General features: G+C 30.0%; 5 protein-coding genes across 6 annotated transcripts; 3 read left to right on the top strand and 2 right to left on the bottom strand.

Moving 5' to 3' along the window:
* Positions 1–86: 86 nt before the first annotated feature.
* On the bottom strand, positions 87–4,167 carry LOC123261594 (mitochondrial intermediate peptidase). 2 transcript variants are annotated; one of them, XM_044723277.1, is made up of 4 exons: positions 3,864–4,167; positions 1,597–2,947; positions 217–850; positions 87–105 (listed from the first exon to the last, which is right to left on the bottom strand). In XM_044723277.1, exons 1-3 carry the CDS (start codon positions 4,002–4,004, stop codon positions 246–248), a joined length of 2,097 nt encoding a protein of 698 aa, XP_044579212.1. In that variant the 5' UTR covers positions 4,005–4,167; the 3' UTR covers positions 87–105; positions 217–245. The 2 variants fall into 2 exon arrangements, with proteins under 2 accessions (XP_044579212.1, XP_044579211.1); XM_044723276.1 differs by lacking the exon at positions 87–105 and having other exon boundaries at positions 142–850.
* A 30-nt stretch (positions 4,168–4,197) lies between these two features.
* On the top strand, positions 4,198–5,429 carry LOC123261597. The gene is made up of 4 exons (XM_044723281.1): positions 4,198–4,399; positions 4,482–4,562; positions 4,956–5,101; positions 5,168–5,429. The coding sequence occupies exons 1-4, from the start codon at positions 4,336–4,338 to the stop codon at positions 5,285–5,287; spliced, it is 411 nt and encodes a 136-aa protein (XP_044579216.1). The 5' UTR covers positions 4,198–4,335; the 3' UTR covers positions 5,288–5,429.
* Positions 5,430–5,555: 126 nt separating this feature from the next.
* Positions 5,556–6,455, top strand: LOC123261596 (nicotinamide riboside kinase 1). Its single transcript, XM_044723279.1, has 2 exons — positions 5,556–5,704; positions 5,773–6,455. Exon 2 carries the CDS (start codon positions 5,786–5,788, stop codon positions 6,380–6,382), a length of 597 nt encoding a protein of 198 aa, XP_044579214.1. The 5' UTR covers positions 5,556–5,704; positions 5,773–5,785; the 3' UTR covers positions 6,383–6,455.
* Positions 6,456–6,650: 195 nt separating this feature from the next.
* LOC123261595 (COP9 signalosome complex subunit 3) lies at positions 6,651–9,943 on the bottom strand. Its single transcript, XM_044723278.1, has 4 exons — positions 9,744–9,943; positions 9,332–9,586; positions 7,821–8,545; positions 6,651–7,314 (listed from the first exon to the last, which is right to left on the bottom strand). Exons 1-4 carry the CDS (start codon positions 9,796–9,798, stop codon positions 7,021–7,023), a joined length of 1,329 nt encoding a protein of 442 aa, XP_044579213.1. The 5' UTR covers positions 9,799–9,943; the 3' UTR covers positions 6,651–7,020.
* Positions 9,944–10,031: 88 nt separating this feature from the next.
* LOC123261592 (dynein regulatory complex protein 11) lies at positions 10,032–16,871 on the top strand. Its single transcript, XM_044723275.1, has 9 exons — positions 10,032–10,120; positions 10,193–10,338; positions 11,726–12,115; positions 12,175–12,944; positions 13,038–13,322; positions 14,202–14,734; positions 14,819–14,911; positions 16,104–16,221; positions 16,418–16,871. Exons 2-9 carry the CDS (start codon positions 10,193–10,195, stop codon positions 16,525–16,527), a joined length of 2,445 nt encoding a protein of 814 aa, XP_044579210.1. The 5' UTR covers positions 10,032–10,120; the 3' UTR covers positions 16,528–16,871.
* The last annotated feature ends 590 nt before the right edge of the window (positions 16,872–17,461 follow it).

The raw sequence follows: 17,461 nt of genomic DNA on the forward strand, positions 1-17,461 counted from the left end.
TTTTTGTGAAATGTGCTGAAATGCAAAAACCATTTTTCTTCAAATTAAAAATTTTTTTGGACAAAAAAAAATAATAGAATTTTTATTATACGCCCTTATGGCATCCGAGGTGAGTCCCGGGAGCCATAAAATTTTTTTTTGCATTTCTGCACATTTCGGACGAAAATACGTCGATTTCCGAAAAAAAAATTTTTATACGCCCCTATGGCTTTTCACTGGGACCTTTTGCCGCGACATATTAACAATTATTTATTCAGAGCCATGATCGATTGAACATGCTGATCTTTTTCGCCGATCTCGTTAACAAGAGCGTTCGCAAAATTACCAGCACTGGCTTCTTTATTTAAAAAGTCAGAGACGACTTTGGAAGCCGGCTTGCCACCTCCGTGAGCGAGACACTCTCTGCGATACTTTTCACCGGCTGACCTGCTGAGCGGGTCTTTCTGGAAGTACGTCTGCCAGATCCAGGAAGCGACTGCACGAGAAATAAGGTACGAATAGTACTTTGCGCCATAGCCGACCAAGTGGGAGAACCTCAGCTGCCAAGCAGTGTTCTCTACATAGGGAAGTCCGTAGTATTTGTTCTGGATGTCCTCCAGAATTTTTGTTGTAGAGCCTTGGATCTTGTTGGAGTGATACATTTGATCCAGCATGCTGTAGAAAACCTGGACTTGTAATTCCGAGGATGGAAATACGTTCTTAGAGGCGCAGAGCTTCTCTATCATGTCGTCGGGCAATGGTTCTTGGGTTTGATAGTGCTTGGCGAAGAGCTTTATTATTCTTTTGTCGCTTGCAAAGTATTCCATTAATACACTTGGTACTTCTGCGAAATCTGAACTACAGCGAGTTCCTAGAATTAGAAATTTATTAATTAATTATTTGAATTAATACGTTCACTATTTTTCGGTCATAGAAAAATTTTAATTGAGTTTTAGTCAATTTTTAATATAGTTTGTAAATAAAAAAAAAAAAGTATAATTTTTTATTGATATTTTTGAAAAATTCTTTTTTAGAATATTATACTATTTTTTTTTTTTTTAAGTATTTAAAATTGAACAATAAAAAAAATTCATTATATGATGATAAAAAAAATTTTTAATGAAATTTTGAAAAATTTGTAAATTTTTACTTTCAATCAATAATATAAAGGCGATAAAATTATTTTTCAATAGTATGGCACTCTAAAAATTGATATCTAAAAAATTTCAATGAAAAAAAAAAAAAGATAATTGTGTATTTTTCAATTTTAAAGTAAAAAAAAAATTTAATTGTCTAATTTTTCATTAATATTTTTCAAAAATTAGTTAATAGAATATCATGCAGGTTTTTTTTTAAGTATGTAAAATTGATCTAATAAAAAAAATTTTTTAATGAAATTTTGAGAAATTTGTAGAGTTTAAAGACATTCAAACAATAATTTAAAAGTGATAAAATAAATTTTCACTAGTATGAAAAATTCATTTCTAAATATTTTATAAAAAACAAGACAATTAGAAATTTTTCAACTTTAAAATAAAAAAAAAAAAACAAATTTTAATAAAAAAAGATATAGTCTCAGATTTAAACAAATATTAAATAAAAAAAAATATTTTTCACCTGTAACATGTTGATACTGTGTTCTCCCGAGCATAGAATGCAGCGCGTGTCCCATTTCATGGAACAAATTATCGACAGCCGAAGGTGAGAGCAAACAAGGATTATTCCACCTAGGTGAAGGCAGCGACAGCATCAGAACAACCACCGGGTTCTGATAGGAGCCATCCGCCAGCATTCTTCCTCCCCTGATTGTAAAATGGCAATCCTGATTGGCCTTTCCAGCGCGTTCGAAAAAGTCGCAGTATATGTGTCCTAGAGTTCCTTCAGATTCATGAACCACCGCGAGCTTTTGCACGCTAGGCGCCCAGACTTCTCCAGCGTCCGCAGGCTCGGGTTCAAGTCTTACTCCGTACAAGCTCTGAGTCAAGATATTGAGACCATCCATGCATGCTCCTAAAGAAAAATACGGCGCGAATTCATTGTTGGAGGTTCCGAGCCAGGTTTTTTTGACTTTCGTCGTGAAATAAGTCGTGTCCCAGGGCATCAAAGGCAGCTGGGTTCCAGTTTCTTTAATTTTCATATCCCGCATTGTGTCGAAGTCATTTGCAGCTCTAGTTTTTAACTCGAGGTTTAAAATATCCAAAAATTCTCTGACTACTTCTGGAGTCTCGACGGTGCTTCCTTTGATAGCGCGATGCGCGTACGTAGGAAACCCGCAAATTTCGGCCAGCTGGTGCCTGGAGTTTAGGAGCTGCTGCAGAAGACTCTCCTGTCGGTCGTCCGGGTACAAAAATATCTTATAAGCAGCTTCACGCGCCAAAGCGTTCGCAGAATCAGTAAAAAGACCGTAGACCAAAATATTATCTCCTTCTTTCATGAAGTACTGCCTGATGTGCTCAGGAAGCAGCTCGCAGTCGACAGACCGAGGGGTGACGGCTCCTGCCATGAACTTCTGGCCTACTTGGAGGATCTTGTCGTTGATACGCACCACCTGGCGACGGAGATTCTCCGGAAGGTGGATCCCACACTGCTCAAAGTCAAACAGAAATAATTTAGACACGTGGTTATCTATTTCAGAGGTCGGGACTATGTCACCAGAAGCAACGACTTTGCTCAGAGAGGTGTAGAGCTCTTGGTGGGTGTTCAGTTTCTCGACGATCCCGCTCACTGCCAGACAGGTGTCTTCTGCTGCTAAAGCGTACTTTTGATCTGGGTGCGCCATCCGGATGAACTCTGCCAGGTCTGCAACTCTGCAGAGAGAGTCTGACAGGTCGTCGAAGATCTGAACCATTTTACGGGTTCTTCCATGGCCTACTGCTTCAGCTATCAGACGGTCCGAGTCATTGATTGCTTGGGATTTTAATTCTGTGAATCCTTCTGCGGTTGTCAGCTCTGGTACTCCAAATAATCCCTGCGAAAGTGAATATTTTATTGTAGTTTAATTTTTTATTCTATTTATTTACTTGATACAAAAAAAAAAAAAAAAAAAAAAAAAAACAAGTAAAAATGTACATATAAGAATATAAACAGATCTACATAGATAAATTGACAAAGTTAGGATTATAACTAATCGAACAAAGCATACGATTTAAAATTTGAATAATGAAATCAACTAATTTCAATCAATAAGAATGAGGTGAGTAAAAATGAACAATAATTTGTAGTTTGAATAATAAAATGTCAGACTTGAGTTTGAATTTAAATTTAAAATTTAAAGCACTGTTGATAGCACTAATTTTAATGGTTTGAATTATCGTCAGTGATTTATAAATATATTATAAATAAATAAATTTTATTTATGTTATAGTTTTATTTATAAATAAATAAATTAATTAACTTTTAGAATTTTTTTTAACCAATAAATTATAGCAATAAAAATTATTTGAAAAATTCCATCTTTAGAAGCTCTAAAAAATTATAAATGCAATTTTTTAAAAATAATTTTCTAGGCCTACTTTTTTATTATTCAAGAAAAATTAAAAAATTGGCGTGTGCTCATTTTAGTGTCAAATAAATAAATTTACAAAAAAAATTGCTGTCATAGTTTTTTACAAATTTTACGTGGAATTTTTTTCATTAATTAAATTAGAACTAAAAAAATTTTTATAAAAAATGGCACTTATAGTTTTTAAAATCTTCTAAATTTACAATTTTTTTTTAATTCTTTAATAATAATTTTTTAAATAAAAAAAACCTAACTATCATCAAATATCTGGTCATTAAGTATTAAAATGAGTATCATAAATTTTTTTATACTTATAAAAATAAAAATTAAAAAAATATATATTATATAAAATAAAATAAAAAATATGAAATTTTTAACTTACACTTGTTTGACGAGATAGATTATTAACTGACAAAGCTTCTGTCAATCCAGAAGTATTAAAAGCTTTTGCTAAGGGTGACCAAGTGCTGACACTCCGACTTCCTTTTGGTTTCTTCACATACTCACGTAATATTCGCAACATTTTTAAATAAACTTGTCAACAGTCATCAACTTAAATAATTAATTAAAATTTTTTTTTATTTCCAGTCATTACCAGCTGTTTCTTCTTTTTTAATTTTTGGAGTAGATTTTAAAATGTTTAAAATGTAAACATTGGTCGAGGTTATAAGTCACACATGTTCAGTCCGGCATGATAGAGATAGAAAGTAGAAAGGTAGGAATCTGTAAAATTATAACAGTGAAAAATTGTACAGTAAAAGAAACACATGTTACTCACATCGCTCTTGCTGTTGACTTTTTTTTATATTAATTTAAGCAGAGTAAAATTAACAAACAGCTGATTTTTTTGTAAAATGTCAAATTCTCTTGTTCGCGCGAGTTTGGAGATTATAAATATTGGTGATAATGTTAAACTAGGTTAGTATTGTTTTTTTTTTTAACAATTTGTTTTTTTGAGGTTACGTATTAAAATTTAAATGTTTGTTTTTTTATTTTTTAGATAAAAAAAAGAAGAAAAAGACGAACGATATACTAGGTTTGATTCCTGCTAACCACAGAGTTAACAAAAAAAATAAAAAAGGTATTTTTTAGTTTTCTTATAATATTTATTGCAAGTCCATTATAAAAAAAAAATTTTTTTTTCAAAAAATGTGCACTTGTAATTTTTTTCGAATTTTAAATGTGGAATTTTTTTATAATAATAATAATAATTTTAAATTTATAATAATAATTTTTTTATAATAATCCAAAAAAATGAACAGATATAAAAATTAAATTAGCCAAGATTAAAAAATTTTATTAATTTTTTTAATTGCAAAAAATTAAAAGAAAAAAATTTGACATGTAGAAAATTAAAAAAATTTTAAATGCAATTTTTTAAAAATATTTTTTTGCTTAAAATTTTTATTGATTAAAAAAATTGTCAGATGTCTATTAATTTCGATATAATTTAAAATCATATTGTTGATAACAGATTCATCTGTCTTTACGCACAACCGCAAAGTAACAATCAACGAGGCAAGAAAAAAACTAGCTGACAAAAAAGACCTGACTGAAGAAAACATTGAAAAATTATTACATCTCAGTAGTTTTTCCGTCAATACAGAAGTGATAACCAAGGTATTATTTAATATTAATTTTTTTCTTAATCTAATAAAAATAAAAATAAATTTAATAATTTTCCAGTTGATCGAACGCGCAGTGTCAAAACGCGCTGTAGTAGAAAAAGAAAAACCCAAAGAAGAAGAAGCTACAGCGTTCACCGAGGAAGATTTCGCTAAATTCGAAGAAGAGTTTATGCTATAAATGTCATGTTGAGCAGCGACAGTGAAAGAGGAAAGTTTATACTCATCACAACATCAATATTATTCCTTTATTACACTGTGTGGGTCCTAGGGTTACCATTTATCGACGACAGCCGATTGCAGTCACTCTTTTATTCCCACGACGTCGCTTTGATGGTCCCAGCAGTTATCAGTTTATGTTTCATTGGAGGTCTTGTTGCGTTCACTTGCTATCATCTCAGCCCTCTAATGTTCGCGTCGAAGAAAGATAACTAAATAAAAATATTTTAAAGTAAACAATCATCCAGATCGACAACTTTATTTTTTTTTTTTTTTTGCTCAATTGATACAAACAACTTGAGGAATTTTATTATATAATCATAGATAATTATAATTATTATGATTGCGTTGTAATTTATCGCTCTAACTTCAGTTCATAGTGAGCAAATTATAGTTTAAGTAATAAATCTAAATCGCAATTGAAATAAAATTAAAAAACATTTTTAGTTTGATAAAAATCATGGCCAGGTGGTTAATTGTCGGCATCGGTGGTGCAACTTGTAGTGGCAAGACCACCTTATCAAAAAAACTCCACGAATTTTTTAAAAACAGTCGATTAATTAATCAAGACTCTTATTTTCTTTCTGAAGATGATCCGAGACACGTTCATATTCCTGAATTGAATCATCACAACTGGGATATTCTTACCAGCTTGGATACGAGTCGTATGTACGCAGATGTGTTAAAAATCCTATCGGGATCCAACAGATCATCAAGTGGAGCCAATATTAATAGCTTAAATATTAATAAAAAAATTGAAGAGACACGTGTGTTAATACTTGACGGGTTTTTGATATTTAACGATAAGCCTATTGCCGAGTTATGTAATCTCAAGTATTTTTTAACACTAACTAAACAGCAGTGTTGGGAAAGGAGGCAGCAAAGAGTCTACGATCCACCAGACGTCCCTGGATACTTTGATAAAGTTATTTGGCCCGAGTATGAAAAACATCTTGAAGAGATTAAGCGTGAGGATAAGATTAATTTCATTGACGGTACCATGAAACAAGAGGAAATTTTTCAGCGAGTTTTAGCAGATATTTCTAAAGCAATGTGATGAAAATTTTTTATTTCCAGATGTGGATGAAATTTATGACACTGAAGTTAGCAGACGTCTAAAAATTTTTGTTTTTTATTAATTAAACTACAACTAAAAAGATATTTTTAAAAAATTGCATTCATAGTTTTTCAAGTTTTTTACATATGAAATTTTTTTTTTTTTAATTGTTTGATTGAAATTTTTTCAATAAAAATTTTGAAATGTCGGCTAACTTCATTTTCATATGAAATATTAAATTCCTTGAATAATAAAAAAAAAAAAAAAGTTACTTTTCAGTCATTTATTTTATCTTAGGTAAATTATCGGGGTTGTAAACAATTACGCGTAGTAAATTCACATACAAACTTACAAACTACCAACTCTTAGCTAGTAATGGAGTTATTCGAAATTAATGAAGTTTACCTTTCGTTGAGCATTTATTATTCCACATAAGAAAAAAACAGTAATTAATGTAATTAATAATAAATAAAAAAGACGGATTTTTTTAATGAAAAATTTTATAAAGTGTAATGTAAGAGAAAATGTATTAATAAATTATGCGGATTTTAGTGACGTTTCTCTTGTCAATTTTTTACTTCAGATGAATTGATTAATTAATAATTAATAATAATAAAGTAAAGATAGCACGACGTATATTACATAGAGTAAGTGTTGAGTTTAGGTTGAACTTGGGCATTTGTGACGTTAGTAGCCGGGGCACCAGCGGTATCATCTGAGTCATTTTGTCCACATGCTTTGCGAACGTATTGTGGTGTTACGATTACTTCTTCTTCCATGGCAAGTACTCGTTTGTCTAACTCGGCACATGCTGCCATTTCTTGTTCTAGTTTTGCAAGCATACGAGGTGAATTGTATTTTTCTGGGTCGTCGTGGAACACTACCATTCCATCTTTTTGATTGATCGTTGCATATATTTCTCCATCTTCAATCTAAAATAATTCATTTATAGTAATATATTAATTAGCATAAAATTTTATTGAGTAAAAATTGATAATTCGATTAAAAATTAAACTACTTAAAGCAAAAACTTTTTTTTTCCAAAAAATGGACATTTTTGTGACAAGAAATTGATTTGTTGGAAATAACAACTGAAGAAATAAAATTTTTTTTCACAGAAAATTTCTTATTGAAAAAAAATTTTGATTTAAAAAAAAAAATTTTTAATCGACAACTTGTGAATTTTCGTCCACAATTGTTTTTTTCAAATCTAGAAAAATTTTTTTTTTCAATAAAAAAAGTTACTGTGAAAAAATTTTCTATTTTTTAACCTAAAAAACAAAATTGTTTAAAATTTTAAACAAATTGTTTTTTTGTCTTAAAAATGTTCATTTTTTGCAAAATAAATTCTTTTTCTCAGTGTATAACTTAAAATTTTCTATCAAATAATTATTTTAAATTATGGAACAAATAAAAAAATTAATAAAAATAAATTTACCATATTCAAAATATATTTTTCAGCATCAGCTGGCCCAGGAAGCTGTACGCGACTTGCAACATCACTAAGACTGAGTGTCAAAAAAGTTTTAGTCAATCTTTGAATATTTTTCTTGTACAAGTAACTAAGTACTTGCTTAACAAGACCAAGATTATGATCTCTGACAAATACTTCTCGATATTTATTAATAACTCCTTGAACTTCCTCGCAGTTGTTCGTTGAATATGCAGTAGCAAGTTCGCAGTACGGCTGACTAAGAGGCCTGATAAAACGGACCAGCACTTGGCTCGCGTACTTCGGTATGTTGACTATCTTTCCATGAAGAATCAGCGAGACGAGGATGAACTTTTTGTACGCCTCCAACATTATGTGACTCACGGCCATCGCTGGCACCGTCACACACACCTCGAAGAAGTACAAAGCCCTGTCGTAGTTCTTTAGCGCCGTGTAAATCATCCCGCCGTAGTAGTAGTACAGAAGGAAGTATTTAGATTCAAACTGTCCGCCTTCCTGGCTCACGCCGGTGATGTCCGTGTTGAGGAACTCCAGGGCGGGCTTGAAACACTTGGCTAGCAGGCACAGCTGACAGAGGTCCGCGTGGATTGACGTCAACTGGCTGTCGTATAACTGGATTTTCCGGATCGCGCGTTGGAGGAGTTCTATGCCGCGCATTGGGGTGTTTATCTCGATCAAAGATTGGGTGAGTGAATGACACAGCTCAGCATCTAAAAAATAAATACTTAATATTAATTATGGAAGAAATTTATCCCACTAAAATCAATAAATTTTATAATAATTAAATTATAAAATTGATAATTTTTTTTTTCAACAAATAAATTGATAAAAAAATTCACATTTAAGATTTAAAGAAAAATTGTAAATGCAATTTTTTAAAAATAATTTATTATTGTACTGAAATTAAGACATCTAATAATTTTTAGATAAAAATTAACCCATTAAATTTTAATAATGATAAAATTAGCAGACATTCAGTAATTTTTGATTTTTTTAATCAATAAAAATTACAAGAATAAAGAAATATTTTTTAAAAATTGCAATTAGAAATTTAAAAATTTTTTTCAACAAAAAAAATTTCTGATATCGGAAAATCTAAATGAAAATTAATGCAGCATATATTTAATAATTTTTAAAATTTTTTAACAAATAAATTATGGCAAAAAAAATTGATATGTAGAAATTTTAAAAAATAAAAAATGCAATTTTTTAAAAATAATTCTTTAAAACAAATTTATTTGTTAAAAAATTTTTTTTTAATTTTCCAGTAACAACTTTAATATCACCATATATAGAAAAATTTATTTAAAAAATTTAATCTTTAAAAGATCTTAAAAATTATAAATACAATTTTCTAGAAATAGAAAACTAAATTAAAAAAGTGTTTGCTAATTTCAGTGTCATAATTTATTCTTTCAAGAAACTCTGCTGATTTTAAAGTCATTAATTTTTAGATATTTTCAAACAAAATAATAAAAATAAATGGAAATACTTACAACTATCAGGCGCGAATCTAACTTGTTCGCCATTGCATCCTAGAATAAATTCTTGAACTTGGGTAAAAAGCAATTTATTCGCCTCTGAATTAGGGTGTCCAGAAGATAAATTGAGCTTGATGCAAAGCACAGCAAGTATTCCCAGAGAATGCTGCTGTAGATCAAGCGTCTCAAGGACGTTATCTAGAAGCGAGGCATTTTTCGTCAACGTATCGTGTGATTTTCCAAGTATGTCGCATAGTTCCCGGTAATTACCTAAAAAAAAAATAAATTATTAAATTAAAAATAAAAAATGACTCATGAAAAAAATTTGAAGTTTAAAGAAAAATTTTTGGGATAAAAAAAATATGTAAAATCAAAGGTCGGAAAATTTGTAGGTTATAATAAATGTGGTTGAGAACAAATAACTAACCTTGAGTAGAAAGTGTCTGGACGTTATTTACAAACACTTCCAGTGCCGAAGCCATTGTCAGTGTTGTCTATTGCTCATCACCACGACTGATAAAAATTATTATTTCAAACTATTTATTTACAAAAAATAAACTAATGTACATCAGCAGTGAGGACACGAAGCACTTTAACCAATTTGCCGGACCTAATAATGACGTTCTTTTTTTTCGCGTTACAGTTTCCATTTTATTATCAACCAGATGGCGCTTGCCAGTAATGTGAAGTTGTTCGATTTGATACTGTCTGTCACTTTTTGCATAAGTACAAATCGAAAGTCGAACGCGAATTCAAAATGTTTTGTTACTATGGCAACAATGAAGTTTATTTATCATTATTAGAGTAATCAAACAATCACTTAACTTGAGTGTTGAGAATAATTACAAAAGCTATTTATTTTTAATTTATTTACAGATGTCAAATGTTACTTACAATGAACTGTGGAGAGATACAGAATCATGTCTTGAAGAAATTTTACAAACAGATTCTAATTTGCAAAATGCTAAACCGCAAAAAGATAGGAAGAAAATTCATAAAATTATTTCTGAGTTGTATGTTAGGTAATTATTTTTATTTTTTATTTTTTTTAGGTCAAAATATAATAAAAAAAAATAATAATAATAAATGACATTAAAGTTAGCTATCGACCATTTTTTTAATTTTTTTTTGAAAAATTATTTTTAAAAAAATTGCATTATTTATTTTTTTGTGAAAATTAAGGTAGCCGACATCTAAAAATTTTGAGAATTTTTTTTTATTGAAAAAATTATTACAAAAAAATAAAAAAAAAATTTTATTTGTAAAAAACTTGACAAACTATGTCCAATTAAAAAAAAAATTTTTTGTCCTAGTTTAATTAATGAAAAAAAAAATCAAAAAATTAAAAACGTCGGCTACACGGAAAAAAGTAAACTGTAATAAATAACAGTCGATTTATAATAAGTAATGATCAACTGTTAAAAATTATCATTTTAAACAGTAAAATCGTGATTTTACTATTCACACTTTATAATATTTACCATTTAAACGTTACAATTTACTCTTTACATGGAAGAAAATACTATTTCAAACAGTAATATTCGCTATGTAAATATCTAAAATGTTAAAGTATAATAATTAAGAATTCAGACTTTGATATTTATCATTTCGTACCTAAAAAATGATCTTATGATATGTAAAAAGTATAAAATAAAGTTAGTGAATTTCTAATACTAGCAACATCAATATTTATAAAGTAAAATGGTAAATTTTAAACGCAACGCTAAAAATCAAACTGTAATTATTGACTTGCTTGGATTGGTAAAATGTATATTTTAAAAGTATAATTTTTACTGTTTCAAATGTTAAATTCTCCCAGAGTGAGACCCCCTTCTCTTTCATCTGAGTTCCCCTTCTCCTCATAATATTGACTATATATTGAAATGGCAATTTTTACTGTTTGAAACTGTAATTTTTTTAAGATGAAAGCGTCGTTATTTACTATAGTGATGACAGCTACTTATCACTTATTTTGGATATTAAATTATAAATTGTGGCTTTTATACTTTCTACATTAAGTTCTGTAATATTTATATTTTTGCCACCCCGATGTCCGCTTTACTGTTTGAAACTATAAAAATTAACCGGAATCCGAGTGAATATTACAGTTTAATTTTTTCCGTGTAACTAGTATTATTATTTTTTTAAATTGCTAAATGTCAATTTTTTTTGTAACAATTTGTTTGTTACAAAAATCATAATTTTCATTTAATTATGACTTTAAAATTATCAGTCAAAGTTTTTTAATTTTTTTTTTTTTTTGACAAAAAAATTTGTTCCAAAAAATTGTCTTTAGAAAAATTGCATTTTTAATTTTTAAAAATTTCTCCATATCAGTTTTTTTGCCATAATTTATTTGTTACAAAAATTATCAAGTATCTTGTAAATTAATTGTCACTTAATTATAAGGTACATCGTATGCTGTAATAAACTAGAGCAATGTTACGATCAAATGATCCAGCCGCAAAAGCGCATATTGCTGCGTAAACTTCTAGACTCAACACTAGGAAGAATATTAGAAATAAAACACGAGCTGGTGGAAGTAGACCTCTCTGAGTACAATTACTATGACGATGTACTACTAAAGTATGGAATTTTACCCCAAGAAGTAGAACTAAGAATACCTAATTACTTCAGGCGAGAAAGAGAGTCTGAAATCTTGCAGCGTCGAGAGTTCATCAGCGAAGTTTTAAGAAATGCAGGTGTCCTGGATGAAGTCGTGCAGCCGCGTAAAATGACTGAGTCCGAAGCTATAAGATTGATACAGACTCACGAAAGAGCCCGTCAGGGACGTGTCAGGTAATTTCTTGCTTTCTAGGCACCAATAGATATGCAATTAATTTTCAATTGATCGACAGATTTCAATTCATGAAAGAAATCCGAGAAATGAAAGAAAGGTCGACTATAAAGCCAGAAGTAGCTCAGGTCGACGTTCTCAGAGAGATAATGGCTACAATGAGAATCCAGAAAGTCTGGCGTGGTTACATAACGCGAAGACGAATGAGAAAGAGAAGAATTGCAGAGATGCTGTTGATTGGAATGGTACAACCAGGTCAAGTTATTACGGATAATTATAGGAATGCTGAGAAAATAAAACTTCACAGGTACGCAAAGCAGGTTGAGTACCAAGAAATCTTCGAGAAGAAACTTGCTGAGATCAAGGATTATGTTAGGAGCGAGAAGAGCGCTATCATGGAAGAAAATATAAGAAGTGACATCAGGCAGTGGATTAATGAGTACTTCCAGCAGACTGGCAAGATACCCGAGCTTCCGTCGGCCGAAAGCGGTGGCTCCAGGATGATTTTGAGCCGACAAGGCACCGAGAGCTCGATGAGCAAGTCAAAAGAGTCATCTTCATCGAAAGAGTCCAAAAAATCTAAAAAGTCCAAGTCAAAAAAAGAGAGCGATACCGAAAAATCCGAAGATGAATCTGACCCTGGGATCAAAGTGGTTCCTTCGAATTTTCTTCCTGAATTAATCCAAGCGCATACCGAGTATCAGGATGTCTGGAGGGACAAAGACGAGTCCGAGAACCCTTGGCAGCTGCCTTACGACGACATGATTCTGTCTGAAAAGACCCGAGAGATCGAGGATGAGGTAAGAGTCGGGGTTGATCAAGCGCTCAGAGGTAAGTGTTGGACTTATCACTCAATAGATTTGACCTTTATGGTCTATATTTGTTAGAGCGTAATGTTTGAGTTACTGAGTGATTTTGTTACAGACGATATCGAGGCGCTTCAGGCAGCGCTGGACCGAGACAAAGGACACAAAGGTAAACGGGCTAAAAAGCCGCAAAAGCGAATGCGTCGGAGTGGAAAACGTAATAAACGCAAGAAAGAGAAAGACTTGACGCCTGATCGAACTACGGAATCACTCTTTGAGGAACTATTGACCCAGGGTATTATTAAACTCGTTCCAGAAGTTTATTTAAATTGTTTTAGAGGTGAAAAATCTTACGCGAATTTTGATCTTTGGGACAAAGGGAAAGATCCTCTTCCTACGATAGGTGAATCCATTGTTCTAAAAAATATATTGCAATACTTTTTTAAGTGCTAAAAAATAATTGCATAGAAAAAAAAAATTTACTTGAATCAAGTAAATAATTTTGAAGAATTTCATCTTCTTGATTTGAGTAGAAAAATTCTTAAACTAAGAAACTTTTTTTGGTTTAAGTAAATTTCACTTAATTCAAGAATTTTTCGTCTTGATTCAAGACAATGAAATTTTTCAAAATTATTTTCTTGGTTCAAGAATTTGGTAATTATTTACAAGTGGGGCCAACCCCATTTTGGGCCATAATTTCGATAGCTCTTTAGCCTTCAAAAGTTGGAAAAAATTTTAGCTCTCATATTTTTGGATAAAATTTATATTTTATCTTTTTTTGATGTTTTTGATGTATTTTTTTTTTTTTGAGAAGTACATAAAAAAAACTAACAATTTAAAAAAAAAAAGTTGAAATTTTTTTGAAAATTTGTTAAAATTGTGATAATTAACTTTTTTTTTTTTTTTTTTTTTTTTTAATTGTTCATTTTTTTTATTATGTATTTAAAAAAAATCTATCAATAAAATCAAATAGAAATTTTGTTCAAAAAAATGAAAATTAAAATGTTTGACCCCACTTGTAAATATTTACCTAAAAAATATATTGGATTACTTTTTTGAGTGCTAAAAAATAATTACACAGAAAAAAAAAATTTATTTGAATCAAGTAAATAATTTTGAAGAATTTCATCTTCTTGATTTGAATAAAAAAAATTCTTATACTACGAAATTGAATAAATTTGACTTAATTAATTCAAGAGTTTTTGTCTTAATTAAAGTTTATTTTTTTTCAATGTGTATTTAATTAAATAAAATTTTTTATTGAACAATTATTGATTTTTAGGCGATATTAGACAATTAGTAGCCGAGTACTGTATCTTGCCTCAAGGAAATGAAGATGTGAAGTTATTGTCACCGCTAGTGCGATCAGTTCTGATAGCGGGACCGCATGGTAGCGGTAAAAAAATGCTAGTCCACGCAATTTGCACTGAATTGGGCGCAACTCTATTCGACATAACTCCAGCTAATATAGCTGGCAAGTATCCAGGAAAATCTGGACTGATAATGTTGCTCCATTTAATTTCAAAGGTATCGCGTCTGCTCCAGCCTTCGATAATTTTTATGGATGGCGCCGAGAAACCTTTTGTCAAAAAAGTCCCCAAAACCGACAAAACCGACCCCAAGCGCCTAAAAAAAGACTTGCCGAAGCTCGTTAAAAGTTTCATTAATGAAGATCGAGTCATTCTGGTCGGTACGTCCAATGCTCCTTGGGACGGCGATCAGAAGTTGTTGTATCAGACGTATGATAAAGTTATTTACATTCCCAGGCCAGACTATGGATCGATGTCGATGCTGTGGAAAGATTTATTGTACAAAGTACTCTTTTTTTTCCTAATATATAACAGCAATGACGTTATATTAATTTGTCGTTAATACCGGCTTAACTTTTTTGTTTATCAGTACTCTGGAATCAGTCGACAGTTCGATACATCTGCAATGTCAAAAATTTGCGACGGATTTACCGTCGGTACTGTTATTGCCGCGATTAATGAAGTAATTATTATTTTATACTGCGTAGGTATTATTTTATTGTTTAGTGATGTTTCTTCTAGGAGCAATTGCCTGCTGATATTGTAGATTCTGCGAGCTTGGAGATTTTTAAAAATAAGATGGATGACCACTTATTTAATCTGGACATCTAACAACGCTTATTTTTTTAAACTTTATCACTACTTACAGAATTTTGTTAAGCCTGTTGAGCAAATTGGTTAAATTGAAATGATGTTTTTTATGTTATTCATTTTTAAATCTAGAATAGATTATAATTATTTCTTTATTTATTTATTTTGTCAGGATAATATACATGTATACATACATATAATACTATATATGTATATACACATCTATAGTATGCACCTATAGAGATGAAAATTAATCATCTGTGCATAGGCCTGGTTATAATTTTAACTTAATCCTCGGAGTACACTAGGGGTCATTTTGAACCCAGAATTTTTCTTATCCTAAAATATTTTTCGAAAATAGTTTAGTTTTTAATTAATTTTTTCAACATTAACAACTATTTAATTCAGAATAACAATGATTGTATTTAAAAGAGCATTGTTTTACCTACCAAAAATGTAATAAACTGAATTCCGAATAAAATGCATAGTTTCTGAGATGTAATTCTTCAAAAGTCAAGTAGGGTCAATTTGACTCCGTGTGTACTCCAAAGTTCTGTTCGGAGGTGTGTACTCCGAGGGTTAAGTATATATTACACTTATAATTATTTCCTGTCACCCCAAAAGGACAAGTAAAAAATTATTTAAGGATAAAAATTGCTGGAGAAAAGAAAAGATAATAGGATATGAGTTGTAACTTATTATACAAAAGATAGAAATAGCAAAAATCATGTTTAGGTACATTATGTAAATTCACACAAAAGGTTACTACATTCTATATTGCACTCATTTTATATTAACGTAAATCATTATATTTACCCATCTTCCAATTCATAATTTTTTTTTCTTATTAAGATTATAATTATATAGTTACTATAGCAAATACTATTAATATTAATAATAATGATACTAGTCAATATTGTTAATCATCACTTTAATTGTGTACTTTTCATTATTTTTGTATGTATGTATGATGTACCCTTAATTAGATCTGTATTTTTTATAAATTTGCTATTAGGTTTTGACATAATAAAGCAAATCTATCTATCTATCTATCTATCTTCTAGGTAATGACTACAAAGAGAATGGTCCAATTAAGAGTTCAGCCGCTAACCCACGTTGAATTAGTAAATGCTTTAAGTACCCGTGATCCTGTTTATAAAGAAGAGGAGGAAGCTTTTCTAGGTATATAATGAATATCTGTTATATAATTATTTTTAGGGGGCTCAGGTAGGGAGAGTATTATACCTACGCATGAATACGCCCCTATATTTTATCCCTTAAAAAAAATATAAATGGGATAAAAATTCTTTTGATAATTTCTTCTATTGTTGAATTTTATTCTAAAAAAATTGGAAAAAAAAATTATTTTTTTTTTTAGCCTGGTACTCAAAAACACCAACGTGTCGCAAGAAGCAGCGAGCTGTAGAGCAAGAGCTCCAAAAGCTAGAAGAGGCTAACGAAAAGCAGAAGAAAAAAGGAAAAAAATAATGAAACATTGATAATTTATTTAGAATTATTTTTTAAGTGATAAAACTATCTTCTAGAGTTATTTTTTATTAAAAAAGTTTCATTATCTGACCTCTGCTAGTTTATCAGTAAACTGTGTCTCGATTCACTAAAAATTTATATAAAGTTAAAAATAAAATTGATACATTGATCGGGCAATTAATTTCACGTGTGCCATGAGTGACAATAGTATATTACATATATAATTCGCGATATGATATCATAACATCTCGGACATTTTGTACTCTTAAAATAAAATAATTCATATTTGTCACTACTATCATTGTTACATTATATTCTTTGGACAAAAGTCCTATTAAGAGATAAAGAAATGATTTGTTTAATTTTATTTAATCTTTTCATCTAGAATTACACTTCAATTTTTTTATTTATTCACTTGATAATAAATTAATTATAATTATTAAAAATAAAAATAATTTAATCACATTGTCCTATTAAATATTTATAATTTATGAGGGATGAATATTTTACTTTTAGCACAGGTGAGCCGAAAAAATCATTCATTTCAAGGTGTTGTCCCACGTGGTATAAAGAAGCTCTGTTTGACATTAAAGTTAACAGCTGATCATTTTTTAATTTTATTTAAAAAAATTTATTCCGAAAAATTTTTTTTTAAAAATTGCATTTTTAAAATTTCATGTAAATTTTTTTTGCAATTTATTTATTATAAAAATTATCAAATATCTGCTAATTAATTTTCATCTTACACTTGACAGGTTCAGAGTGTCATGGCTCCAAAGTAGCTTCTTCCAAGATAATACATAAATATAATCCAACAATAAGTTGAATAATGTCGCTGACTTTTTACGTGTAACAAGGGCTAGGCTTAGATCCCCGTACGATGTAACTGATGTAAGTGCGACGAAAAATGTTGAGATATAACATAAAACATAAG

This window comes from Cotesia glomerata, linkage group LG3 (assembly GCF_020080835.1).
Source record: "Cotesia glomerata isolate CgM1 linkage group LG3, MPM_Cglom_v2.3, whole genome shotgun sequence".
Classification (NCBI taxonomy): domain Eukaryota; kingdom Metazoa; phylum Arthropoda; class Insecta; order Hymenoptera; family Braconidae; genus Cotesia; species Cotesia glomerata.